Raw genomic sequence first — 24,377 nt, 5'->3', positions numbered from 1 at the left:
AAAAATTATCTTGTAAAATTCTATAAAAATATTTAAAATTTAAAAATATTAAAACTTATTTTTTTTAATTTATCTTTTAAATTTCTAAACTTACCTCGCCCGAATTTTAAAGATCTTAATAAAATTCTAAAAAGGCTGAAGAATATGAAAATACAGAATTTTGTAATAAAAGCGAAGGACTTATGGCTGAAGATATAAGAATTCCTTTTTACCCTTTCTTTATTTTATTATCAAGCATATTACGGCTGTAAAAAAACATATTAAAATTTTATAATATTTAAAAATGTATTAAATATTAATAGACCTGAAGAAACTACTATGCTTGCTTCTATTTATTACCATAAATATTATCGATGGCTAGAAAAAGTAAATGAAGATAATTTATTACGTTTGTTGGATGATTATGTATGTTTTTGATATATTTTTGATGGACAGCTTATGATATAGACATTGGCTATTGCATCCCTTTCGCTTGCATCTAAGGCAACTGAACAGTTTAGACGTATGCGAGAATTCCTTATTCCTGCTTATTCGTAGTTATTGTTTTTTCTTTTTGATTTTTTAATATTTTTAGAATATTAAATCCAACTAAACCGAGGCTAACTTTTCCCTCAGAGATTTATGATTCTTTAAGAGATTCAATTGTCAATGCAGAACTTCTTCTATTAAGAATTGTCAAATTTGATCTGAGAATTATACTTCCTTTTTCATATCTAGAAAAAGCACTTAATCTAACTTTAACTACATGGGAAGCAGAAATTACCGAATCTACTCTTCATAGAGATGCATGTTTAATGAATACTGCTCTTGGACGCTATGCACGTTGTTGCATTATGGATGCGTATGTTTTAAATTTTTTTTTTATTTTAATTCTTTAAAAGCATGTCAGATTATCGACTTTCAACACTGTATGACCCACAAACATTATCAAGTGCTTGTTTATGGTATGTCCTTCGTGATTTTAAAATATTCCCAGAAGAAAAATTTATACCGTGGGTTATATCTGTTACAGGAAATACACAAATACGTGAAGATATTCAAGGTAAAAAATCATATATAATATCTTATCTGACATTTCAAAGATGCTGTTGATGACCTTATTCAATTAGATTTGAAACGTTGTGTACGAAGAGGAAGTTCTGATTTACAGATGAATATAAGTAAAAGGCAATATTATGATATACAGGACTAAATCCAAAACTATATTAGAAAAAGTTATAACAATTACCGCTAATGAGTAAAGGTGAAAAATAAGTTATTGAATAGTATATTTTTATTTTTTTTTACATACCGTTTTTTTTATAATCTTAAAAAACCAAAAAAAAGATTAATCATAATACCCGCGACAATTGCCATCTGCCTTCTTCGATAAAATATCTTGGGTTCCCAGACAAAAAACAATGTAATTATTCCCTATATAAAACCTGTTAATCTTTTTTTATTATTCTATCTATTAAAAAAATCTACCCCAATAAAACCAATGCTTGCCCCTAATATCATATCCTCATATGCTCCATCTAAAAATTAAAATTATTAGTTTGAATATTTCAAATTTATTATCAATTACTTACATCCTTCTTGTGTAATATTTTCCGATGTCGTTTGATTAATCCAATCTTCTTCTAATTGCCATGCCGGTTCTGTTTGTTCATCTTGAGAATCCCTCCCGTGAATCATCATAAATTGCTCTCGTAATAATCCAATTTCTCGTTCTGAAAATCCCACTTCTCGTAAACGATCAAATCCAAGAGGTAAAGGTGTAATAGATGAACCATAAGATACCTCCAAAAAATAAAAAACACGTTAGTCGTAAAGCAAGTACATCCCCATATTCACTCCATGGAAGATTTACCTCACGTTCTTCATCCTCATAAGATTCAATCTCATTCCCAATACTACAATGAAATATCACTTCTGAATGATCCACCCACTGTTTATTCAACACTTCCGATAAAACCCATTCATTCTTTAAAATCTTTCCGAGATATATGATCCGTAAAGACCGTTTTCGAAGCATCTCTGGCTCTAATTCTCTTAAACGCTCCTTAAGTTGCCGTATCGTTGTTTCTTCTTCCATACTCAATCTTATGTCGTCTTTTCCGTTTGAAAAGCGAACAATAATATGAATCTTCGTAATAGAAGGGTCTGTATCGCAGCTGATCGTCATTTCTTTGTTATTTATTCTTATTTATTGGGATTTTATAAGCCTTAATATTTTTTTGTAGTTGGTCGTTGTGACAATCGTGAGATTTTGATGACGGCCGCTTAAACGATATTTTAGGATTAAGGTTTATGGTTAAAAGGCTATGGAGCATGAATCAATCAATAATTTTGAACGTTATGAAGAAGATCTACGTATTGTTTTATCAGATATTCATAATTTAATTGGAGAAATTCGAAGTTATCATGATGGTAAATGAAAAAAAAAAAGTTTATATTTAGTGATTAACATGTTATTTAGAGCGTAGAAAAGTAGCTATTAGTGCAGTTGAAAGAGCTTTGGATGAGGCAAATGAGATTGTAGAATGATTTATTTTTTTTAGATTTTTTTTGGTTTTAAATATCTTTTAGATTGGTCAAATGGAGATTGAAGTTCTTCAAATTCCTTTATCATCACGTTTGCAAAAAAAAACAAAGATACAGAATAAGATTGCAGAAATAAACCGTATACGAAAAGAATTTGTTTGTTTTTATGCGTTTAGTAGAGTATTTATTGATATTATCAATTCCAGGAATCTTTTTATCGATATGAACAATATACTGAGCCATTTACATTGAATGAAGATTTAGAATCTCTTGATCAAAGAAATAGGCTTCTTAGTGGAACTCGAAAACTTGAAGAAAGTTCTGAAAGATTAAAAAATGCGCAACGCGTTGCAGATGAAACGAAAGAAATTGGAGCAAATATATTGAGAGATCTTGGATATCAAAGAGAGCAAATTGTTATGACAAAAAATACGGTATTTTTTTTCAATATATTAAAATGGATGGTTAATGTATGAATTAAGCTTGTTGAAGCGGATAGTTATGTTGATAAGTCCATGAGAACATTAAAAACAATGGCACGAAGGTAAAATTTGATATATTTAAATATGAAAAATGTATTACGGCTAATTTTAAAAGGGTGACGACAAATAAATTAATAACATATTTGATTATTTTTGTTTTGGTATTCCTTATATTTGCAATTATATGGTATATTATTTGTTGCATTTTATCCTTTTAATAGATATATTAGGAACAAATTGATTTAAATATAATTATTTTTGTATATAGGTTTTAAATCTTTTCTTTTCATATTTTTATGTTTAATAATTCATTTATACATCATTCAAAAAAATGATTAAATTAGATACAAAATAACCATTTTATTTTATAAAACGTTTGTCATGTGTGTGTACTACTTTTGCACTTTCCTTACCGTCCAAAAAAAGAACAACAGATTCCTCAATATCATGAACGTCGATTTCCTGTCTTCCATTAACTTTTGCCAAAATACTCGATGGTGTTAAAAGTTGAATTGCATATCTTAAACTAGATGTTACTCCTTTTTCGGTCAATTTTTCTAAAGCTGCATCTGTTATTTGAAGTTCTTCTGTTTTTGCACGAAGACGAATAATAATTTTGATTTCTTCTGATGTATAAGGAAGTGTACGAATGATCAAAAGCCGATCTAAAAGATCTATAGGGATTCCATGGGGAGAGACAATGTCTTCTGTTCCTCTTATTTAATATTAATTATTTCTAATTTTTTAATATGAATAAATTTTACTTAATTACACACATCCCACGATTTGATGCAAAGATTACGATTGGTGCAATTGTAGATTCAAGCGCACGATTTAAATATGTAAAACACTCAATATCAAGCATATGAACCTATAAAAATATTGATTAAAGTGCTAAAATGAATTATTTAAAAAACCTCATCAATAAATAATACGCCCGGAATTAGTTCAGCAATTCCTTGGTCAATATATTTATTCACTACTTTGTTAATTTCTTTCCTTAATTTATCCGTAATTTCTGTTCGTTTTTGTTTCATTATCTGCCCCATCATAGACATAATATCCTGTCCACCCTTCCATTTTTAATGAAAAATATACTTAATACTCTTTAGAATACCTGAGGTCGCACATTTGCTATATCTAAATCGTGTAAAGTTACATCTTGAACAATTTCTTTCTTCTTATGCACTTCCCCCTTTGGAATTGGAACATATTCTTCTGCTTCTAAATCAAATTCTGTAGCATATGTATCTGAACGTCCAACTCTCTAAAAATAAGTCTTTTTAGTTCAAAAAAAAAAAACACATTTTTTATAGGTAAATCTCTTACCTTAACTGCACCCGTATTTGCTTCAATATAAATTACATCCCCAACTGTTACTCGTTCCTTTTGAATGCTTTCGTAAATACTTGGATCAAGTTTAAGCTGTTTTGTGCCTTTAAATGTTTTAAGAGTAATAATAACATGTGCAATTGTTTTTCCATATCCTCCAAGAGGATTTTCAGCTTCTTCCGGCGTTATCTCTAATACTTCTCCTTCATAAACTTCTTTTGTTTCTTTAACACGTAAACCTATAATGAAACAATATAAGTAAACCTATTCAAAAATATAAAAAAGGATTACAAAAAACAATAAATTGCATTTAGTATTTGTATATTTCCAAACTTTATCCTTTTTCTGTATCCTTTTTTCTAAAAAAAAGAAATGATATGTCTATTAATCTCAAATGTATCTTTATAAATCCAAAGAGAAAATAGAAAATATATATATAATTCAACATATAGATGAAATGAGTTGGCGTTTCTTAAATAAATATTGATGTATTTTTTTCAAAAAAACAATCCTTAAAAAAAAATCTTACCAATTGATCGTCGAATATTTTCCATTAATACTTCTGTTTTTTTAATTTCATTTGAATACACCTCACTTGCTACCATTGGACAAAAAGGAACTCTTGATCCAAGTTCCTGTGCAATTGCAAGTGCTAATGCTGTTTTCCCCGTTCCTGAACCGCCTGCTAATAAAACACCTCGTCCTGCCATCTTTCGTAATTTAATTAAATCCACGACAAGTCCGCATGCCTTTTTATGCCCTTTTTTAGACTTATTTTCTATAATAATTGTTTTTCTCTCTTACTTGACGAGCTTGCTGTTGACCAACCCATCCAGAAGAAACTTGTTCAGCTGAACCATCTTCTTTAAGACCTAAATTTCGGATATGTGAATGGGCTGCAATACGATTCTCACGGGTAGAGGCTGTTTAAAATGCCTATTAGAAGAAAGATAGGAATTTAAATAATATTTTCCAACCTTTAATTGTCATAGTCCTTTTTAAAAAAAAAACTGCAAAAATCGAAAAAAATTACTAAAAATTAATTTTCTTTAAGCTTTTATTATTCATAACCCATCAACGTATATCATAACCAATATTTACAAAAGCGTATACAAACAAACATAATACACATATATATATATCTTATTTATACATTATTTTCGGAAATCTTATGTTTCATTTTAATTTTTAATCCTCTGCACTACTTGATTCGGTTTCAGAAGACGATTCCTCTGTACCAGAATTACTTGAAATATATTTACCTAGAAAATGATTAAGGTGCTGTTTATAATTAAGAATAAAATTCCTATAACTTACCATTCCCTTTATCTTCGAATCTTGATAATTGTCGTTCTAAATGTCTTATCTGGCGCAATTGCTCCGCCTCTGATAAAACAGTACGATTCTTTTTAGGAGCAATAGGCTTTGCTTTAGCAGGACCAATAGGTGTATTCGGAAGCTGATTAAGAATCACAAAATTCCAAAGTCGACTTTGAGTTCGAGGTGTCATTGAATCAATATCCAATTCGATTTCATCAGTTTGCTAAATAGCAATTAAGAAAAAAACTTATCAAAAAAAATAACTTACATCCTCCAATTCTGGCATAGATTCCTTCATAATACGCAAAACTGTATCAAGCTTACTACCAGTAAGAAGATTAATTTTTTGCGCTAATTCTGATCGCTGATCGAACGATAGAATACGCAGGCGTTCCTCGTTTCGATAACCCGACTTCCTTGAATTCCCTTTTTTCGATTTTCCTGACTTATTCTTCGTTTTAAGGCTAGCCCTTTTGTTTCTCATCGCATTCAATTGATCAGACATCATTGCAAGTTGTTTTTCCAATAATGCAATTCCTTCATTGTCATCTACATCGTCAGACTCTGTATCTGATTCATCTGATGAATATGAATGATGTTCTGTTGGCTTTTCTTGCCATTTTTTATCAAAAACCGCTTCAAGACGTTTGCCCATATTATATACAGGAGTCCCTACTGGATTAAATTTATAACAGTTCCTAAACATTTGCCGAATATCACTTTCGAACTCATCAGCCGTATTGTAAACATTATTTAATTTCCCCTGAATAGTCGACATATCCATAGGATGCTTAACAATCTTATAATAATCAGGAATATTTAATGCAACCGGATCTTTTGTAGAATTAATCTAGAAATACATATTATAGATAATAAATACATACCAACAGGACGATAAAAAGGAAAAGCGTAACTTTCATGTGTCTTTTTTTGTAATTCTCTAATAACATTCCTGCAAAATTGTAATTGTGCCGCATTTTTCCTTCGATGAGGCTTCGTTTCATTATAAGGTAGATCTCTGGGAGGTGGAGGATGAATTTCACGCCGAGGCCGATCTGTAACCATTGAATTACGATGAATCGCTGAATTTCCTCCTAATCCGGTATCCGATGATAATGATTTCTTTCTCACTTTCGATGGTTTAGGTGTTGGAACATAATCTACAGATGGCATTTGCAATATTTGCTTGCCAAAAATATTCTTTAAATTCTTTGCCATTATAGAAATCGGACTTTCTTCCCCGTTAAACGTAAAACAATTTGTAAAAACTAATTCAACATCTTTTTTGAATTCTTCCACGGTTTCATATTGTTTAGACGAAAGTTTTTTATCAATTGTACCAAAATCCATTGGATGAGTAATGATCGTTGGATAGCTCGGAATATTCAACTTTATAGGATCCACTGGTTGATTAAACGGTCGCGCATCCTTATTTCTTCGCAGCTGACGTAGCATTGATAATGCATATTTATATTGTTCTTTCGTCATTTCTACCTGTTCTACTTTTTCATAAAATGTATCTTCCGGATGTATACGCTTAGACAGCGCCTCTGACGCCCCAAAATGCGCTTGACAGGGTTCTAATGATTCTGGTTTTACCGCTTCCGCTTGTGTTTCCGTTGATTGTACTAATTCTTTGCTTGAATCTCCACTCGGAGAAAGATCTGATTTGACTTGTGGTGATACATTATTTGAATAAGGGGGTGTTAATGCTGTTTCCTCTACATCCTGACTCTCTACTGTTTTTTCTTTTGAAGATATGCTTTTTTCCGAATTTAACACTTGCCATGTCGATTGACTATCTGATTTTTCAAAATTTATTCCTAATAATGCTCCAGATGCTTGCTTTGTATTTTCTTCATTATTTGTTGTTGATATGGATAATTCCTTGACTGGCCATTTTGTATCGGATAGATCTTGACCCGTTGTATCTAGAATTTTTAAATCTACTGTGGCTGTTTGTGCACAAATTAAACCTTCAGGCATTTCTTGGACAGCCGTTTCTAAGAGAACATTTCTATTAAGTTAGTTCTTGCAATAAAAAAGTCTGCCCTTTTCCACATAATAAATTTCCATGTACATTATAAACTATATGCGCTGTATACGCGTTGGATACGCGTTGTATGCGTAGCATATATTAACATTTATTTTTAGGCCATATAATATACTTATTCCTTTTTATCGATTTATACTTACTTTACTTCCATCAAAAAGCCAATTTTACCCTCCAGTCACTTAACCATCCAATCCCGATCACCTGATCGACGGCCAATTTCCCTCAAAAAATAATAGACTTGGAAATCGACTTGGCGTTGACGTCATTATATGGCGATACGCTAAATGCTATGGTTAGGGCTAACCGGAGTCTCCCGTTTGGTATATGAATAGCCTTTTCCGGTAGTGTTACCGTGGTAACGTCCGTCCCGATATATCTCTTTAAACATAAAATGGGTAGAGTTGTATGGAATAAAAAAAAATAGAAAAATTATTTTTCCTATATAATCTGATGTATACTTGCTACTTTTGTGTCGAAAAATCTTATCAATTACTTAAAACCATTTATTCTTGTTAATCGAATATTATATCTTGTTTTTGTTTATCGTCTAATTTGAATACGCTTTTTGAAGTTTATTTGGAACACATGAGTGCCCCTTCGCATTCCTTAAGACCCTTGACTCGGTATATTTAGGGTACTTGCGTTGGAGACATTTATGTACCTTCTTAGACTTTTTGAAATGATGTAACGGATGTATATAATGAAGTCCTTTCTATTATCTTTTCAATCTCATCTTATATTTGTTCCATATCAAATTTAGTTTTTTTATGAAATGTATAATGTTAAATATTTGACTCAGTTATTTTGAAGAAAAAGATGTTTTTGCTGACAGTGTGAATATTTGTTTTAAGAAGTTAATTTTTCCTAATAATTCTTTAGAAAATAACTGTAGGGTTATAATTTGCTTGAAAAATATATTAAAAAGCGAGTTTTTTATAAGTGATCTTTTAGACATAAAGCATGTTTATTAGTTTACGGAAGACAAAAAAACGATAGGATTTGTCCATAATCGAGAAGCTTCATTGTGTTAGAAAAATAAAAAAAATACAGTAAAAGTTATCTACTTTTATATATTAAGTAGAAAAAGGGTGTATTTGATATATATTTGTTTCTTTTTTTATCATTTTTTTTATAGACTTTTATCTTATTTTTTAGACATTTTTTTCCTTTGCTCGAATATTGATTTATATATTTTTAGAGTCTATGATTGAGGTTTTTTTAGTTTTAGAATTAATAAAAATAATAATTTAAAGAAGAGTACGTTATATTTTGTGAGTTTTTTGAATCTATTTTTTTTTTTCTGATTTAAAATGGCTAAATTTGAGTAGAATATCAAATAATTGAAGATAAGAATTATTTGAATTATAAAACCATTAAAAGTAGTAGTTTTGAATTGGGTTGTTTTGTTTGCTATTATTTTATAAGTTTCTTACTTATCTTGTTTGAAAATGGTTCGAAAAAGTAGCAAATCTAAAAGGATTCGTCAAGTAGATACACGTACTCCGATTAATAAGATTTCATCAGTATTAATATCTGCATTTCATCCAAAGAAGAAGTTTTTTGCAGTGGCTATGAATGTCTTAGATGCACATAATATTTGTATTTTTGATGTTGTTAGTGGATTGCTTAAAACAAGCTTTTCATTGGATAAAGGATTAATATGTCGATCATTATCATGGGGAATTGAATTCGGCTATGATAACAAAACTACTTTGAAGAAGAGAAGAGCAGAGGATGGGGATACGTATAGTAATGAAAAAGACGTTCTTTATCTTTGTTTATCGAATGGAGAAATTTTTTTATTCTCAATTACTCTTAATAAAATTTATATGAAGCTTATGGGTGGTCATACACAAAGTGTAACTGGATTTGCTTTTTCCAATGACTTCAAAATAGGTTGGAGTTGTGGATTAGATGGAAAAATTGTAGAATGGGATTTGTTAACATCAAAAATATTAAAGTATTTTTTTGATATGTTTATTTTTTATTTTTAATAGAGGATAGTACATTTTCATTTGAGTTGTTGGATTCTCTTACAGCAATTATTTATTATAATTCTAAAATTATATGCGCGTCACATAATATTTACATATTAAATTTGCCATTATTGGATATCTCACAAACTTTTAATGCTCATATAACACATGTTGATTCATTATTAGTTTGTTCAGATTCTAATGGTTCTATATGCTGTTTTTCTGCATCAAAAGAAGATCGATTTATTAATATGTTTCTTCTTAATGTAGAAAAAAATGATGTTAGTGTTTTAGTTACAGAAGATAATGTTAAAACTTTATCATTCTCTACATTTTTTGATATGACTATTTTAGCAGTTTTAACAACATCTGGAATTGTAAATATATTTCATGATCTTTTTGACAAATCATTCATAGGTATTTTTAAACAGAAAAAGTCATTGATTCGACAACCAATTTCTAAAATAATTGCTTTTGACGAAAGTACTTCTACACAAATAGAAATTGTTGATATTGGTATTAAAGATGATAATATTATTATTGTGTTAGTAAATGGTGTTACATTTATATTTGAAACGGTTTCGTATTTGGATAATGATAAAAATTTTAAACAGGGTGAAATTCATGTTTTTCTTAAGAAATCAGATTTTTTAAAGATACATGTCAATGGAGTATCTGTAAGTTTAATTTTTGTATTGTTATTGAAATTGATTTTTTTATAGAAGCCAAATATTAAATCCTATAATGAATCAAATGCAGCTGTTATTGATGGTGATGATATGAGAAATTTGGATGATGATGAAACATCCCAAAGTTCTGAAGATATTCAATCAGAAAAAGATGTTTCAAAAGCTATTAATGTAAGGATTTAAGCTTTTATTTACTTCTATTGATGACTTAAAGGAACTTTCTCTTGCTGAAAAATTAGAGGAGCTTGAAATGAAATCATCGAAACCACCTGAAATTTCAGTAGAAGTTCCATCAGCTAAATCTTTGATATCATTACTTATGCAGGCGCTTCAAGTTAATGATAAAACTTTATTAGAGTCTTGTTTAAACTGTCAGGATTCTGAAACTGTTATGGCTACTATAAAGCGATTGGAATCTCCATTAGCTGTCCTATTATTGGAACGGATTGCAGAACGTCTTTCTAAACGACCATCAAGAGCTAGTTCTTTAAGCATATGGATTCGCTGGACAATTATTATTCATGGAGGATATCTTGTGACTGTATTATATAGGTTTATTATTTTTTTAAAATACTGATATGTTTAGTTGCCAAATCTTATGAAGACATTGTCTACTTTACAATTAACATTATTACGCCGTGCATCTGCATTACCTAGATTGTTGGCTCTTCATGGTCGATTAGATATGATAAATGCGCAGATTAAATTAAGAAAGGAATATGAACCACAAAATGAAGAATCAGAATCGGGAATTGAATATGTTGAGGGAGAGGATGATAGTGATGAAGATATGTTGGCTATTGACGATACTATGCATGTTAAAACTTTGAATAATAATAATGATAATGACGGAAATATTTATGAAATAGATGGTTCTGATTATGATACAATAGATGATAATAGCTTGAAAAATTCCAATTCACCAATTGACGAGTTATTGACTGAAGAAGTATCTGATGAATTATCGAGTAACGAGATATCAGGAGATGAAATTGGAGAAGATGAAATTGAAGATGAAGCCGGTGATGATGATTTAGAGGTCTTTGGGAGTGCATCAGATAGTGATTATGAAACAATCATTGAAAAAAAAACGTAAAACAAAAAATATGAATAAAATTATATTATTTATATATTTATGTATATTATAAAAAGTGGATAGCATTAAAAATTATATGTATTTATATTAAAATATTATATTTTTATTTTATTTCCTTAATTATCTAATATCATAATAGATTATATTAATGTTTTTAGGGAAAAATTTAAACAAGAAAATGGAATTTCCATGTTATTTATAAAAGTACTTATATTTTTTTTAGTTTTAGACTTCTAATATATATGAATTATTTATAATCGCAAATCTTCATAAACAAAAAATTGATTTTTAATTAATCCTATTTTCTTTATTTTATAAATATATATTAATTTCAATAAAAATATAGATATATATTTTTTGCTATTACAAAGTATTTTTTACTTAATATTTTCAAGACACCATATCGTAAAATCGCTCCAAATTATATATACAGAAAAAATTAAAATAAGCTTTTAAACAGTATTATGTCTTCTTCTGTAAGCCTCAGAAATATTATATTTTGCAATATTATTAAATTTTATTTTTTTCTTTTTTATAGACAAATAAACAATCTTCAAAAAATATATACTCTCATTTACGACGTATACCTTTAGAACTCTATCCACTTGGTAATATCGTATTATTTTTTGTTATTTCTGAAAATTTTTATAGCAGCTGTTCTTTTAGTAGGTTTTGGAGGTAAGCAATTATTGCTTTATATTTAAAAATCGGCAAAAGTTTTTTTTCTATAAACTTTTTTTCTTTTTAATATAATAACTAATTGTTTTTTTATTAGCGGCAACTTATCAGTTAGGAAATGTAAGTTTAAATCTTTTATATAATATTTATTTAAATTTTTTAGAAACTTTTTTTTGACCCAAGTGTAAGATATTTTCTTGGTTATTAAAAAATATTGTAATTATATTCTAGTTAAGACGATATCCAAGTAAAAAATCCGAGCATTAAAAACAGGCTTTTATTTTAATGATAAAGTGATAATCAATATTAAATATTTTAAAATTTCAAGTGATATTTTAAGAAAATATATACATTGTCTTTATACGGTTTCTTAGTAATTTTACAAGATTTTACTTTTTCTTAATTTCATAACGATAGATTTTTTTAAATGTTATAATATATATATAAAGATAATTCGTATCTTTTTCTTATAAAGGACGTGGGCCTACTGGTACGAAAGATGACTGTATAATTTCTTGTTTTTCCTCAACAATTTTCCGATCTTCTTTATTAATTTGGTATTGTTGAATCCATGCCTCTTGTTCCCAGACTTTAAAAAAAATATATTAATTTAATATTATAAAATCTAATCTTTTATTACCTGGAATCTTTGATCCAAGACCTTCTAATATTTTTCTTTCTGCTTTTGCTGTCGTTACATGTAAAATACGTCCCCATACTTCCGATTGATCCATATTATCTATTGCTTCTCGAGCATCTTCTATATGTTCAAATTCTACATAACCAAAGCCTTGATGTGGTTCCTCTATTCTTCTAAATTAACTCTTTTTTTCTTGATTCTAAAGAAAAAAAACCTGTTGTTTCATCTCGAGGAAGTTCAACTCCAACTATTTCACCAAACGGAATAAACATCTCATGTAACATACTTTCTGTTACTTCCGGTCCTAATCCAACTAATATATTAGGAAATTTTAATAATTAAATATGAAATAATTAATTTATTACCTACATGTAGTGTTGCTTGGTTTCGTTGTTCAGTTGACATTTATTTTTAAAAAAAATATCAATAATTTATGAAAAATAATAATATTTCTTAACTACTTTAAAAGTATTTCTTAATAGTTTTATTAACTTTTTAATATTTTTGTTAAAAATTCTTACTTTTTTTTAAAGTGCCGGGTTAGGTAAGTTAATTTTTTAACCGGTTGGAAAAGGCTTCGATAACAAGATATAAAAAAGTAATGTTATTTTTTATATAAAAAATAAGATATTAAGTCAATGTCTATTCAAGACGCGGAAGATTTACAAGATGCCTTACGAGGAACAGGTTTTTGCTTTTAAGCGGTTTTTTTATCAAGTTTTAACAAGATTTTAATGATTAGATAATGACCGTAAATTGGAAATGATTATGGGAATAAAGAGGTTTATTAAGCGTAATGATGTGAATGTAAGTGAAATTAAGAGGGTATTAAGAGAATATGAATGATTGTATGGGTTAGTTAGAAGCAGTGCCGTTATTATTTGATGGGTTAAGAATAGGGTTAATATCGACAAATCCATATGTTGTGATGAATTGCTTAACATGTACAAATCATTTGATTAAACGTGTTTCTCTTCAGGAAATATCACGTTTGAAAGGGCCAGGGGTGATGGTTTTGCCTTTATTGATTGAACGACTTGGGGATATAAAAGAAAAAGTGAAGGATGTTGCACAGAATGCGTTAATTGAATTATGGAAAGGAATACCAAGTGAAGTAGAACGAAGTATTAAAGATCTTGGATTTTCATCAAAAAATTGGAGGACGCGTGAACAAGTAATTTTAAGATAAAAAAATATATGAATTAATAAAATTAGTCACTTTATTGGTTAGCAAAAATATATGGATCTCAATCATCATTTTCTTTTCGAACGTTTACGCCATTTATGATTAAAATGTTGGAGGATGCAAATGATAGTGTTCGAGATGCAGCAAAAATTGTTATTATAGAATTATTTAAGTATGTTGATTAATTTTTTAAAAAAAAATTAATCTTTTTTTTATATATAGAAATTCACCAAATTATGCTAAGGCTGATTTAAAACGTGAACTTAATCAACAGAATATACGTAAAAAATTGGTTATATATATTCTTGATAATTTGCAACTCCAAGGAGATACAGATTTTGTTTCTTCTCGTGGATCAGAATGTGCGTATGATAATGATGGTGCAAGTATTTCAGCAAGAAAAGTAAAAAATGAAAGTATTGCTAGTTTGTCTAATTTGTCATCAAATTATATTTCAAATCTAAGTGGTGCTGAAATGGAGCAAATGGAGCCTTCTTGGGTATAACTATTTGAAATAGAAATATTGTAAAAGGTTTACTTTTCCATAGGTATATTCTGCAAAGGAACTTGAATCAGAAATTCAAGAAATGCTTCCTTCATTTGAAGGTAAGGAAACGGATTATAATTGGGTTGCTCGTGAAAAGCATATTATGCGTTTACGCTCACTTCTTCGTGGAAATGTTTATAAAGAATATTCTCCTATATTCCTGAACGGTTTTAAGACCCTTCTTGATGGAATAATTAAAGCGGTAACATTGAATTAGTATGGATTTTTTTTTAATACATTTTAGATAAGTTCTCTTCGAACAACATTGAGTCTTGCTGGGCTTCAATTTATTAAGGATGTTGCAATTGTTGTTGGACCCGCTATTGATCAGTTTGTTGAAATACTTCTTATTCATCTTATTCGAATTAGTGGATTAACGAAAAAAATCATTTCTCAAGCTGCTCAAATTACTGTTAGCATATTAATTGCTAATGTTTCTTATCATCCTAAAATTGTTCAGCAGCTTTTAACTGCATCCCAAGATAAAAATCCATCTACTAGGCAATATGCTACTGGATGGTTGCGTACTTTGCTTGAAGCTCATATTGATTCAAGAGCATATTTAGAAAATTCTGGAGGATTAGATATAATGGAAAAGGTTATAAGGAATGGGATTTCGGATGCAAATGCTGTTGTTCGTACAGGAATGAGAGATGTATTACGCTGTTTTTCTGAAATTTGGCCAGAACGAACACAAAGGTATTGTGTTTTTAAAAGGTATTGGAATATGAATTTAATTGAGTTAGCCTTGTATCAAGTTTAGATCCTGTGGTACGTAGACAGTTTGAAAAAGTTTTTCAGAATTCAAGTGTATTCTCAAAATCTATTGATAGTGTTAATAAGTGCCATAATTTATCACAAAATTATTCTCTTAATAAAGGGAAGAGTTTTAATAAGGAACCCCTGGTAAAATCAGGAAATATAGTTAATAGGAAGTCGGATGATACTTTTGGTGTGTCTCATGGATTATCAGGTCTTTCTTCAGGACCTATTCGTCATGGTCTTGGTCTTCCTCAGCGATATGGATATTCTTCTAAAAGTAATGTTAAAATATCTGAAAGTCCTAGTCAAGATCAGTTAACAGGCAATACATCAAATCAAACTCATACATCTCCTAGCCAATTGCGAAACGAAATGTCTCCTCCAAGACCAACTTTAGTGGCAAATTCATTATTTGGAAAGCCATTAATGACATCGTCACGTATTTCTCCTAGAAAATTAACAATTATTGAGCAGCTTGTGCATTCAGATTGGCATATTCGTGTAGATGGAATTATAACTGTTGCATGTTTATTGGCAAAAAAGACTCCACCTAATTATGATAATCAAAAACTTCCTATTCTTCCCCCAAATGATATATTAGCATCAACTTTTCAAAAACTTTTAAATGATTCTCAGCCAGAAGTCGTTAATCATTTAATGGCACCTGAGGTTATTGTTGAAATAGCGAAAATTATCCCTTTTGAAAATATTGTTCCAAGAATTCTTTTATTAAGTGAGATGGAAGATACTGAACGTGGTCATGATATTGCAAGAACATGTCTTCCTGCCGTAAAAAGAATGATTAGTGACGTTGATGCTGCCGAATTATTGTCAAAAGTACTTACAAGTATGGGAGTATCTGGTGTTGTACCTAGAAAGCTTTCTGCTGGTATATTTACTACATCTCAAAAACGGAAAATTATACATGGTGTTCTTTTGTGGATGAATGAATTGGTTGAACGCCATAATGAAAGTATAAAAAATAAAGAAGATGGGAATTCATATTTTAATGATGTTTCTAATTTTAAATTTTATGTAAATCGGCTTGTACCTATGATTAATAATACTAAGCCAACGTCTATAAATTATGGACCTTTAGCTACATTATTGAAGTCTCTTCAAACTACGAATGAAGAAGTTTTCAATAAAGTTTTACAAACTTTTGAAAAAGTAACAGTTAACGCTCTTAAAAATGCGTGGGGAATAGCTGTCGAGGAAGAACCTTTTGTACCTGAAGAAAAGGTTGCTCATATTGAAGATGTTCTTGGAGGTATACCTATAGTTGGAGATAGTAAATTAGATGGTAATGATATGGAACATTCTTCATCATCCATGGAATCTCATTCTATAAAATATTCTGACAATTATATAGATTCTTTTGAGGAAAATATAGGAGTACATAATAATTTTGAAGATATGACCATGATTCAAATACCTAAACTTCAAGTTAACATTTCGAATAATGGTGTGAATAAAGAGGTTCGATCTGTATCTTCTGACCCTTTCGTCTCTGTTGGTGTGAAACCTGCATTGATTATTGATGATGCTATTAAGACTTATGATTCTAAAACCTCTGGCGATAAGGTTGCTCAAGAGCAGCAAGCTAGTGAAGTGGGGCAAGAATTATTCCCTCAATCTTCTGAATTAGAACCAACATTGGATTTTGAAAATCAGGAGGATCAGGACATACCAATAGAAGATGATAGTTTCTCTGGAAATTCAAATCTATGGTTTCGAAAATATATGAAGAGTAAGATATTTATATTATATTTGATAATACTAATATATTAGAACAATTGCCTATTACACCACTTCCGAATACTGTAGAAGATAATATCAAGCTGCTAAAGAATCTTATCGAAAGGCTTGAGAATCACGATATGGATTCTTATGCATTTAGGAAATTAATATGTATTTCTAAAGAATATAGTCTTGAGACAAATTTAGAAAATTCAGATAATATTTCTGATAATTCTAAGAAAGATGATGTTTGGATGGCAGGAAGTCTATTCGATTCTTTAATAAAGGCTTTACTTGGTTTTATGAGGGAGGATGTTGTTTCAGAATTGAAAGTTCAAGCACTATTTCTTTTAAAATATCTTTTTGATCATCAATCGGTGTATTTTTATAATCATATATCTATCGTTTTTGATGTTCTTTTGAAATTTCGTTCCTATGATTCTAATAATAACCGTGTTACATGTGTGATAGAGGAAATGACATTTGATATAGTGTCTCACTTTGATCCGAAAATAGGAATTGAGTTATTTTTATCCTATTTAGAGCCTTATCTTTATAATCTTACTGATGGATCAAAGAAACATCTTCTAAAACAGTCGATTATTGTTATCTGCTTGTCATCTTTAGCAATTTTTATTAAGAAGTTGGAAAAAACATATTTAGATAAATATCTTGAAAAAATTCCATCCTTGGTTATTAAGGTATATTCAATTTAATCTGTATTCGTTTCTTATTGTTTATTATTTTTAGTCATTAAATGATGGAGATCCTGAAATTCGAAAAGAAAGTATAACAATATGTGTATCATTAAATAGCATTATTAAGGATTCTTCGGAAATATTTAATTTGTTGCAAGGACTTACTCCTGGTCAACAAAATTTATTGGCTTATTATTTTGCGAAAAGTTGTGGAAAAAATATATAATAAACTTGACATTATATATGTATTAGAAAAACTATTTGACAAATATATATAGTATGGCAGACAAATATCTTTAAATAAAAGGTTAAGCTTAATTAATTACGGTTTTGTTCTTTTAATCCTTTACTCCACTCGATTTGGTTTTAGTAAGTTTTAATTTATATATTTGTTTATTTACCAATAAAGAAGGGATCCATCCAGAAGGTTTATTATATCTCCATTCTTTTTCTACACTAGTCTTCCAAACCCAGAAAACAATAAGTGATATTCCTGCGATACAAATAGCTGTGTTTGATTTCCTATAAATATTAAAAAAATACAGGATATACAAATAATAAAATGAACCATTTTCTAGGTTGACACCACCATCCTATATATATTAAAAAATCAAAATATTAATTTTATTTTAAATATGACAATTTATTACCTCCAGAGGGTGACCTAAAATAAATAGTTAATATATTATTATGATATTTTAAAAAATATACCAAACATGTTTAGGGAAAAGCTGATGGTTTTCTACCTTAGTTTTTTAATTATTTTTTGAAAATATTTGCTTTAAGTTAAACATACCATTAGTAAATTAAATGTTAAATAATTTTTAAATCTTAACCGATAAAAAAATGTATAAAGAAATATTAATGAAAAGTAAAGGGTTTATTACTATCTTTTGTCAATTGAATATTCAGAGGAGATTAGGTAGGGCTGAATTTATTTTATTATTAGATATTGAAATGTTAATAATTTTAAAAAAACAGAGTCTACATTGCAAAAAAAGAAAATAAATGTTAATATGTCAGGAAATATGAATAAAAAAGAAGAGGATATTTTTAAACTTATGAATGAAGTCTCAGCTAAATTGTTTGCTCTTCATGCTCGATTAAAGTTAGGGCCTCAATTTCCTAATGTTACACTTGTTAAGACGTTTCTTGATTTTGGAGTTATAAATGGTTTAGGATCAGTTCCGAATAATCGGCATCTTTTTACACTTGGAACATGTATTACGGAGTATTTTGTATCAGAATATTTGATGGTTCGCTGGCCTCGTTTACCATATAAGATTATGAAAGCAACATTATGGGGATATTGTGGAACTAAAGCGTTAGCAAAAATTGGTTTAGAGTGGGGTCTTGAAACAAGTAATAAAGAAGTTAATGTTATTCCAAATTCTTCAAAAAATGAGCTTGATAGTGTTTTTTTTGAAGTTTTATCAGAAGCAAGAAATGGAAGACTTGTATTTAAAAGAAAGGGATTGCCACATGGTTATTCATCTTCTACTTATTATGAGCATTTGGAAAAAGTTGTTTCTAGAATGGTATTGTCAGTTATTGGAGGGATTTATTTGCATTGTGTAAGCTTGATATAAATGATATATATATATATTGTTAACTTCTCAGGGACTTACAACTGTTAAGAAGTTTGTTAATGATCATATAATCTCGAGATATCTTTCTATATCTTCTATGTTTTCTTTTGAGCAGCCTGGTAGAGAATTATCTGTACTATGTTCTCGTCAAAAATTGGATCCTCCTGTATCACGATTAATTGCTGAAACGGGTAGGCGTAGTAGTGCACCTTTATTTGTAGTAGGTGTATATTCTGGAAATGATAAGCTCGGAGAAGGCCATGGATCTAGTTTAAAAGAGGCTAAATATAGGGTATTTTATTTTAGCATTATTTTAGACAGCTAAAGTTATTATAGGCATCTGTTGATGCTCTTAAAGCATGGTATCTATACGAATCAAAAGGATTTGACTTTCCTAGCAAAACTCTTGAGAATAATAAAGAAATATATACTCCTGTGCATATAGATTATGGAGAGGTTATAGTGTGAAGCAATTATATAGGTTCAAATCTTTTATTTGATATATTGAGTTTTATATTTACCCTATTTTTTTCTTGATTAACCATTATATTCGGAGTTTTTGATTAGAATTAGTTTTAAGAAATATTCTGGGTTTGGGTTTGTAATATTAGATATGTTTACACGCTTTTATTATAAAGATGAAATCGGGTTGAGTTATTTGTTAAATTCAAAATAATAAGCAAAATAATATTCTAATTTTTAATTGAATAGGTTATGAATTAGTGTTAAATGATTAAAAGACTAAGTCTAATTGTTTTTGGATGATATATATAATAACATTGAAATACAATTCATTAAAAGTGTATTATGTTAAATATTTATCTAAAATTATTTTTATTAATATTTATTAACTATAAAATAGTATTGTTTATTATGATCTAATTTTTCAAAAAAAACTTATCAATTTATAGATCCTAGATATTTGTCATTATACTTTTTGGTATTATAAAAGTAAATATTAAATATTGTATTTAAATTTTAGATATTTATAAATAAAATCATTAAAAATTAAAAGTCGATAAATATAAAATAACCAATACATAATTGGTTTAGTCTTTTTCTTTTATTTCATTCTTGATTCTAGCTGCTTCTGATTCTTTTTTTTCGCGTTGATGATCCAAAATAAATCGTACTGTTCCTTTATCACCTATAATGCCTATTCTAAATGGAAGGGCTAAAAATTCTATATCAGCAATTGTATTTTTTAAAGATACTCCTGAAGGTTTGTGAAATTTATTGAGAGAAATTTGAATGATCATAAATTTGCTAACGTCTGTATCATGTCCTACGAGAGTAACATGTCGATGATGAATATATAAATCAAGAATATCATATAAAGCATCTATTAAAGATATAAATAAAAGAAAAAACTATAGAAGAAATATACTGACCAACAAGTGTTTCTTTCTTTACTAGTAGTTTTTCGTATGCATCTTCAAAGGGTTGTTCTAGTAATATTGATGCAAGAACTAGTGCCATTAAAGCAATACAGTGAGGAGGAAATTTAATAGGAGAAAATGTTTTGTATGAGTCAATAGTTATATCCCAAGCTTTTCGAGCTATTTCTTTAGAAACTTTTACCAATAAGTATTAAATCTAATTAAAAAAAAAACACTTTACGTTTTAAATGTCGTGCAAATTTAATGATATACGGTTGCGGGTGACGTCGTCGAAAGTCAAAACAAGACGTTTCTAAAATCATTCGTTCTAAACCAATAATTCGTCTTTTTTGTTCTTCTATTATCTTAAAATTGATCAGTTTTATATTCCTAATATATCTAAAAAAAATACATGACTTTCAAAAGATATATCTGGACCATTAGGATGCTTTATATTGTAACCTGCTATAAGAATATCTTTTATTTTTTTCGGCGTATCTTCTATTTTACATGCTACAAGTAAACATGTAGCTGCTGTATCCTTTTTTTCAAATAAATAATTTTTCTTAAAAAAACATAACCTACAATATATGAAAATTCTGAGATAGGATTAAATAAATGAAATCGGTGATAAATAATCATTGCTGTTCCAATCGTGCGTATAGGACTGTAGATTTTATTAACGTTCATGTTTATATAAAAAAACTGTAAATATTATACAATTTTAATGATTTTCCTACAAGATATATCCATCCACATGCCTGAAATCGAATTTGTGTTTCTTTACTCTCAGATAGTGATGATGATCGAGAACTAGATGATAAAGATGCAACTTGCTTTGTAGAAAAATATGGCCATGAAAGCTGAATAGCAACCGGATATTTATCTTCATTAAAAGGATATTTTGATGTATTTTTTGTAGAATCATTTATTTTTTTTTTACTCATAATTATTATCCTTAGTTTCTCTTATTTTTTTCTTTTAAAACAGAAATTTCCCTTAAAACACCTAAATCCCTTATAGAATATTCTTATTATTAGTCTTGTATTATTAATCTCTTCTTTTATTTATTTTATCATATAATCTTTTAAAAAATTATAGACAGCTCTAAAAAAATCAGGTAATATCGTAAGGCTTTAACTTATTTTTATGCAACTCTTAATATAATTTTTTAAAGAAAATACATAAATATTAAGGAATTTTAGTAAAGGCTTTAAAATATTATTAAAGATTTTCTACCTTGAATAATGTTTATATATTTATGGTCTGTTTTTTTTTCGTTTGTTTTTGCTGTTTTACAAAATAAACAAGAAGATTCAAAAAAAACATTACCAGTTGTTTTATGGCATGGTTTAGGAGATAGTTATAACTCTGCAGAAATTATGGAATTATCTGAAATTTTATCTGAAACATTAAATGTTTATGTACATTCTATATATCTTGATAAAAATCCATTAAGTGATAGAAATAATGGGTTTTTTGGTAATGTTAATGAACAGGTAAGGTTATTGATGTGTAATTGAGACAAAATTGTTTATGGATGAGTAAAGATTAAATTGGTAGCGGAGCAGTTATCAAATGATCCTAAATTAGCAGATGGATTTAATGCAATTGGCTTTAGTCAAGTAATAAATGTTTACTTAATGAAATATATAACTTATTATAGTAGGGAGGATTATTTTTGAGGTTTTTTATCCGGGGAATGTGTAAAAAAAATTAATTTTTCTTAGAGCGTATATTCAACGGTATAATACGCCACCTGTTTTTAATTTGATTACATTTGGCGCACCACATTATGGAATATCGAGTTTTTATTGTCCCTCTAATGTTTATGTTTGTAAAATACTGGATTATTTTATAAAACATAGCTTATTGTCTTATTGGGTCAAAGAAAATGTTATTGTTGCACAATATTATAGAGTAATTTCTCTATTTTAAAGTATTAAATTGATTTTTCTAGGACACTAGTGATATGAACGGATACCTTGAATATAATCCTTTTTTACCTGATATTAATAATGAAAAGGAAATTAAAAATGCTACATATGCTAAAAATCTTGGCTTATTGGATAGCTTTGTTATGGTTCAATTTGAAAATGATCATGTGATTATACCTAAAGGAAGTTCTGTAAAGACGTTTTTATTTATTTTATTATTGTTAATTTTGAAAAGCATTTTAATGATTATGACAAAATTGAGGAGAAAATTATTTATCTAAGAGAGACTGCATTGTATAAGGAAGATTGGCTAGGTCTTAAATATCTTGATGATAAGAAAGCACTTGTAGAGATGACGATTCCTGGAGAACATGTATGTATAACATTTTGAAGTTTTCCTTTTAATTAATTTATTTAGATGGAAATAGGTTATGAAACTTTTATTCACATTGTTAAAAAATATTTTGTAAATTCTACGAGATCTGAACACATAGTTCAATGGCAGACAAAAGATAATTTCTAAGGAAAATAGAACTTTAAAATATATATTTAACGATTAGTTTTTTTAGATACTTAATACAAATATTATTTGTATTGATATAGATTTTTTCAAATTAATCTGTTTCATGTGTTTTTATTGTAAATGATGATTTCTGTCTGTTATTTTATTTTTATAGTTTTGTTGCAGTTTTACGATGCTTTTTTGTATGCATATTTTGTGTAGATTGAACGTTATCTATATTTTCTTCTAATTTTAGGTTTTCTTCATTTAAGTCATTGGCTTTTCTTTTTTTATCATTAACTATTTTATCTATTTCTTTAACTTTATCGACATCTGCATCAAAAACGTTTTCGCAAAGCCATATAGGTAGAGCAATACTTTCACTTGTTTTAATATGAAAACCTCTAATTCCTTTCCATCCATTTTTTACAAACTTTTCTGCTAATGTATTTGTAATAATTTGAATGTTTTCCGCAATTTGTTCAGGTGTTTGACAAATTGCTCCACATTTTATACTCGTACATGTTCCTGGAGATAAATGAAGATATGTTGAAGAGTATGCTTTCTCTATCTCTTTAAAAAGATGTTCTGGTGTAGATTTTGTTGCCAAATCAATTGGAATAGGTTGTCGTTTCTTTTCATAAAATGCTTTTCCTAAAAGCTTTGGAAGTAATGAAATTACCCTACTGTCCGCTACAAAGAAATCATATGAATCCCTAAGTTCCCTTTTTTGTTGATATGATCTAAATTTTTTACGCAACTTAGAAATCCCAATTACTTTTGTAACTCGTTTATTTAATTTTGCCGATGTAACTAAATCTTTATAAACTCTTTGAGGATCCTTTACAATCATACAACATTCACTATCTCGATTAATTATAGGATGTTTTAACACTCTAAAGTTTTAAATATTAAAAAAAATATATAAAAGTTTATTAACTTACATTTTTGAAGGTTTAAGTTTTTTACTATTTGTAATGAATGTTTTTGTACTTAAAATAACCCATACAGGCAACGATGACCTTAGATCTTCTTTATCTAAGTTTAAAATATCCTGTTTTTTCTCTTTTTCCTTCTTTTTTTCTATTGATTGAACATGTTTTAAGAGTACTTTGCATGCTTTTTTTGCCTAAAAAAATAACAAAAATTTATGAATAATCATAAGAAATCTTAAAATATACCTTTGAATTTAATAATTCCATTTCTTTACCCATTTTTATAGTAGTTTTTACTGATAATTGA

General features: G+C 28.5%; 15 protein-coding genes across 15 annotated transcripts; 8 read left to right on the top strand and 7 right to left on the bottom strand.

Annotated features, from left to right (window-relative positions):
* Nucleotides 1-129: 129 nt before the first annotated feature.
* PNEG_00538 (hypothetical protein) lies at nucleotides 130-1,192 on the top strand (the record flags this gene model as incomplete). Its single annotated transcript, XM_007874237.1, has 6 exons — nucleotides 130-247; nucleotides 303-405; nucleotides 448-533; nucleotides 575-841; nucleotides 882-1,042; nucleotides 1,083-1,192. The coding sequence occupies exons 1-6, from the start codon at nucleotides 183-185 to the stop codon at nucleotides 1,190-1,192; spliced, it is 792 nt and encodes a 263-aa protein (XP_007872428.1). The 5' UTR covers nucleotides 130-182.
* A 107-nt stretch (nucleotides 1,193-1,299) lies between these two features.
* Nucleotides 1,300-2,167, bottom strand: PNEG_00537 (hypothetical protein; the record flags this gene model as incomplete). Its single annotated transcript, XM_007874236.1, has 4 exons — nucleotides 1,300-1,413; nucleotides 1,468-1,517; nucleotides 1,572-1,782; nucleotides 1,823-2,167. 4 exons carry the CDS (start codon nucleotides 2,165-2,167, stop codon nucleotides 1,300-1,302), a joined length of 720 nt encoding a protein of 239 aa, XP_007872427.1.
* Nucleotides 2,168-2,265: 98 nt separating this feature from the next.
* Nucleotides 2,266-3,350, top strand: PNEG_00536 (hypothetical protein). Its single transcript, XM_007874235.1, has 7 exons — nucleotides 2,266-2,412; nucleotides 2,462-2,520; nucleotides 2,572-2,682; nucleotides 2,733-2,960; nucleotides 3,009-3,070; nucleotides 3,124-3,195; nucleotides 3,239-3,350. The coding sequence occupies exons 1-7, from the start codon at nucleotides 2,307-2,309 to the stop codon at nucleotides 3,252-3,254; spliced, it is 654 nt and encodes a 217-aa protein (XP_007872426.1). The 5' UTR covers nucleotides 2,266-2,306; the 3' UTR covers nucleotides 3,255-3,350.
* Nucleotides 3,351-3,368: 18 nt separating this feature from the next.
* On the bottom strand, nucleotides 3,369-5,330 carry PNEG_00535 (RuvB-like helicase 1; the record flags this gene model as incomplete). The annotated part of the gene is made up of 8 exons (XM_007874234.1): nucleotides 3,369-3,723; nucleotides 3,773-3,879; nucleotides 3,926-4,081; nucleotides 4,126-4,275; nucleotides 4,338-4,579; nucleotides 4,870-5,089; nucleotides 5,145-5,263; nucleotides 5,318-5,330. The coding sequence occupies 8 exons, from the start codon at nucleotides 5,328-5,330 to the stop codon at nucleotides 3,369-3,371; spliced, it is 1,362 nt and encodes a 453-aa protein (XP_007872425.1).
* Nucleotides 5,331-5,394: 64 nt separating this feature from the next.
* Nucleotides 5,395-7,646, bottom strand: PNEG_00534 (hypothetical protein; the record flags this gene model as incomplete). Its single annotated transcript, XM_007874233.1, has 4 exons — nucleotides 5,395-5,602; nucleotides 5,658-5,883; nucleotides 5,929-6,494; nucleotides 6,545-7,646. 4 exons carry the CDS (start codon nucleotides 7,644-7,646, stop codon nucleotides 5,529-5,531), a joined length of 1,968 nt encoding a protein of 655 aa, XP_007872424.1. The 3' UTR covers nucleotides 5,395-5,528.
* An 837-nt stretch (nucleotides 7,647-8,483) lies between these two features.
* PNEG_04254 (hypothetical protein) lies at nucleotides 8,484-9,140 on the top strand (the record flags this gene model as incomplete). Its single annotated transcript, XM_019757778.1, is given in 9 exon segments — nucleotides 8,484-8,497; nucleotides 8,516-8,549; nucleotides 8,596-8,609; nucleotides 8,642-8,678; nucleotides 8,688-8,740; nucleotides 8,798-8,804; nucleotides 8,872-8,928; nucleotides 8,973-8,991; nucleotides 9,097-9,140. Coding segments are annotated over 9 exon segments (279 nt in total).
* A 24-nt stretch (nucleotides 9,141-9,164) lies between these two features.
* PNEG_00533 (hypothetical protein) lies at nucleotides 9,165-11,477 on the top strand (the record flags this gene model as incomplete). Its single annotated transcript, XM_007874232.1, has 5 exons — nucleotides 9,165-9,676; nucleotides 9,721-10,369; nucleotides 10,415-10,552; nucleotides 10,596-10,922; nucleotides 10,968-11,477. The coding sequence occupies 5 exons, from the start codon at nucleotides 9,165-9,167 to the stop codon at nucleotides 11,475-11,477; spliced, it is 2,136 nt and encodes a 711-aa protein (XP_007872423.1).
* A 464-nt stretch (nucleotides 11,478-11,941) lies between these two features.
* PNEG_00532 (hypothetical protein) lies at nucleotides 11,942-12,422 on the top strand (the record flags this gene model as incomplete). Its single annotated transcript, XM_007874231.1, has 6 exons — nucleotides 11,942-11,953; nucleotides 12,016-12,085; nucleotides 12,129-12,155; nucleotides 12,253-12,275; nucleotides 12,319-12,339; nucleotides 12,387-12,422. 6 exons carry the CDS (start codon nucleotides 11,942-11,944, stop codon nucleotides 12,420-12,422), a joined length of 189 nt encoding a protein of 62 aa, XP_007872422.1.
* Nucleotides 12,423-12,622: 200 nt separating this feature from the next.
* PNEG_00531 (hypothetical protein) lies at nucleotides 12,623-13,339 on the bottom strand (the record flags this gene model as incomplete). The annotated part of the gene is made up of 5 exons (XM_007874230.1): nucleotides 13,317-13,339; nucleotides 13,165-13,269; nucleotides 13,010-13,108; nucleotides 12,796-12,960; nucleotides 12,623-12,744 (listed from the first exon to the last, which is right to left on the bottom strand). Exons 3-5 carry the CDS (start codon nucleotides 13,077-13,079, stop codon nucleotides 12,623-12,625), a joined length of 357 nt encoding a protein of 118 aa, XP_007872421.1. The 5' UTR covers nucleotides 13,080-13,108; nucleotides 13,165-13,269; nucleotides 13,317-13,339.
* Nucleotides 13,340-13,433: 94 nt separating this feature from the next.
* On the top strand, nucleotides 13,434-18,445 carry PNEG_00530 (hypothetical protein; the record flags this gene model as incomplete). Its single annotated transcript, XM_007874228.1, has 10 exons — nucleotides 13,434-13,482; nucleotides 13,538-13,602; nucleotides 13,655-13,969; nucleotides 14,011-14,153; nucleotides 14,204-14,480; nucleotides 14,530-14,730; nucleotides 14,773-15,227; nucleotides 15,275-17,040; nucleotides 17,082-17,731; nucleotides 17,781-18,445. 10 exons carry the CDS (start codon nucleotides 13,434-13,436, stop codon nucleotides 17,952-17,954), a joined length of 4,095 nt encoding a protein of 1,364 aa, XP_007872419.1. The 3' UTR covers nucleotides 17,955-18,445.
* On the bottom strand, nucleotides 18,047-18,527 carry PNEG_00529 (hypothetical protein; the record flags this gene model as incomplete). Its single annotated transcript, XM_007874226.1, has 6 exons — nucleotides 18,047-18,082; nucleotides 18,130-18,250; nucleotides 18,297-18,321; nucleotides 18,379-18,392; nucleotides 18,440-18,474; nucleotides 18,525-18,527. 6 exons carry the CDS (start codon nucleotides 18,525-18,527, stop codon nucleotides 18,047-18,049), a joined length of 234 nt encoding a protein of 77 aa, XP_007872417.1.
* A 47-nt stretch (nucleotides 18,528-18,574) lies between these two features.
* PNEG_00528 (hypothetical protein) lies at nucleotides 18,575-19,814 on the top strand (the record flags this gene model as incomplete). The annotated part of the gene is made up of 4 exons (XM_007874225.1): nucleotides 18,575-18,650; nucleotides 18,710-19,302; nucleotides 19,349-19,609; nucleotides 19,654-19,814. 4 exons carry the CDS (start codon nucleotides 18,575-18,577, stop codon nucleotides 19,783-19,785), a joined length of 1,062 nt encoding a protein of 353 aa, XP_007872416.1. The 3' UTR covers nucleotides 19,786-19,814.
* A 552-nt stretch (nucleotides 19,815-20,366) lies between these two features.
* PNEG_00527 (hypothetical protein) lies at nucleotides 20,367-21,643 on the bottom strand (the record flags this gene model as incomplete). The annotated part of the gene is made up of 6 exons (XM_007874224.1): nucleotides 20,367-20,659; nucleotides 20,709-20,891; nucleotides 20,938-21,061; nucleotides 21,109-21,237; nucleotides 21,282-21,363; nucleotides 21,417-21,643. 6 exons carry the CDS (start codon nucleotides 21,641-21,643, stop codon nucleotides 20,367-20,369), a joined length of 1,038 nt encoding a protein of 345 aa, XP_007872415.1.
* A 300-nt stretch (nucleotides 21,644-21,943) lies between these two features.
* On the top strand, nucleotides 21,944-23,177 carry PNEG_00526 (hypothetical protein; the record flags this gene model as incomplete). Its single annotated transcript, XM_007874223.1, has 7 exons — nucleotides 21,944-22,195; nucleotides 22,247-22,321; nucleotides 22,366-22,382; nucleotides 22,427-22,616; nucleotides 22,657-22,824; nucleotides 22,869-23,006; nucleotides 23,052-23,177. The coding sequence occupies 7 exons, from the start codon at nucleotides 21,944-21,946 to the stop codon at nucleotides 23,154-23,156; spliced, it is 945 nt and encodes a 314-aa protein (XP_007872414.1). The 3' UTR covers nucleotides 23,157-23,177.
* A 127-nt stretch (nucleotides 23,178-23,304) lies between these two features.
* Nucleotides 23,305-24,361, bottom strand: PNEG_00525 (hypothetical protein; the record flags this gene model as incomplete). Its single annotated transcript, XM_007874222.1, has 3 exons — nucleotides 24,317-24,361; nucleotides 24,080-24,264; nucleotides 23,305-24,031 (listed from the first exon to the last, which is right to left on the bottom strand). The coding sequence occupies exons 1-3, from the start codon at nucleotides 24,347-24,349 to the stop codon at nucleotides 23,305-23,307; spliced, it is 945 nt and encodes a 314-aa protein (XP_007872413.1). The 5' UTR covers nucleotides 24,350-24,361.
* Between the last annotated feature and the right edge of the window lie 16 nt (nucleotides 24,362-24,377).

This window comes from Pneumocystis murina, assembly GCF_000349005.2.
Source record: "Pneumocystis murina B123 chromosome Unknown supercont1.1, whole genome shotgun sequence".
Lineage (NCBI taxonomy): Eukaryota > Fungi > Ascomycota > Pneumocystomycetes > Pneumocystales > Pneumocystaceae > Pneumocystis > Pneumocystis murina.
The sequence above is the reverse complement of the archived record's forward strand: the minus strand, read 5'-3'. Positions and strand labels throughout refer to the sequence as shown.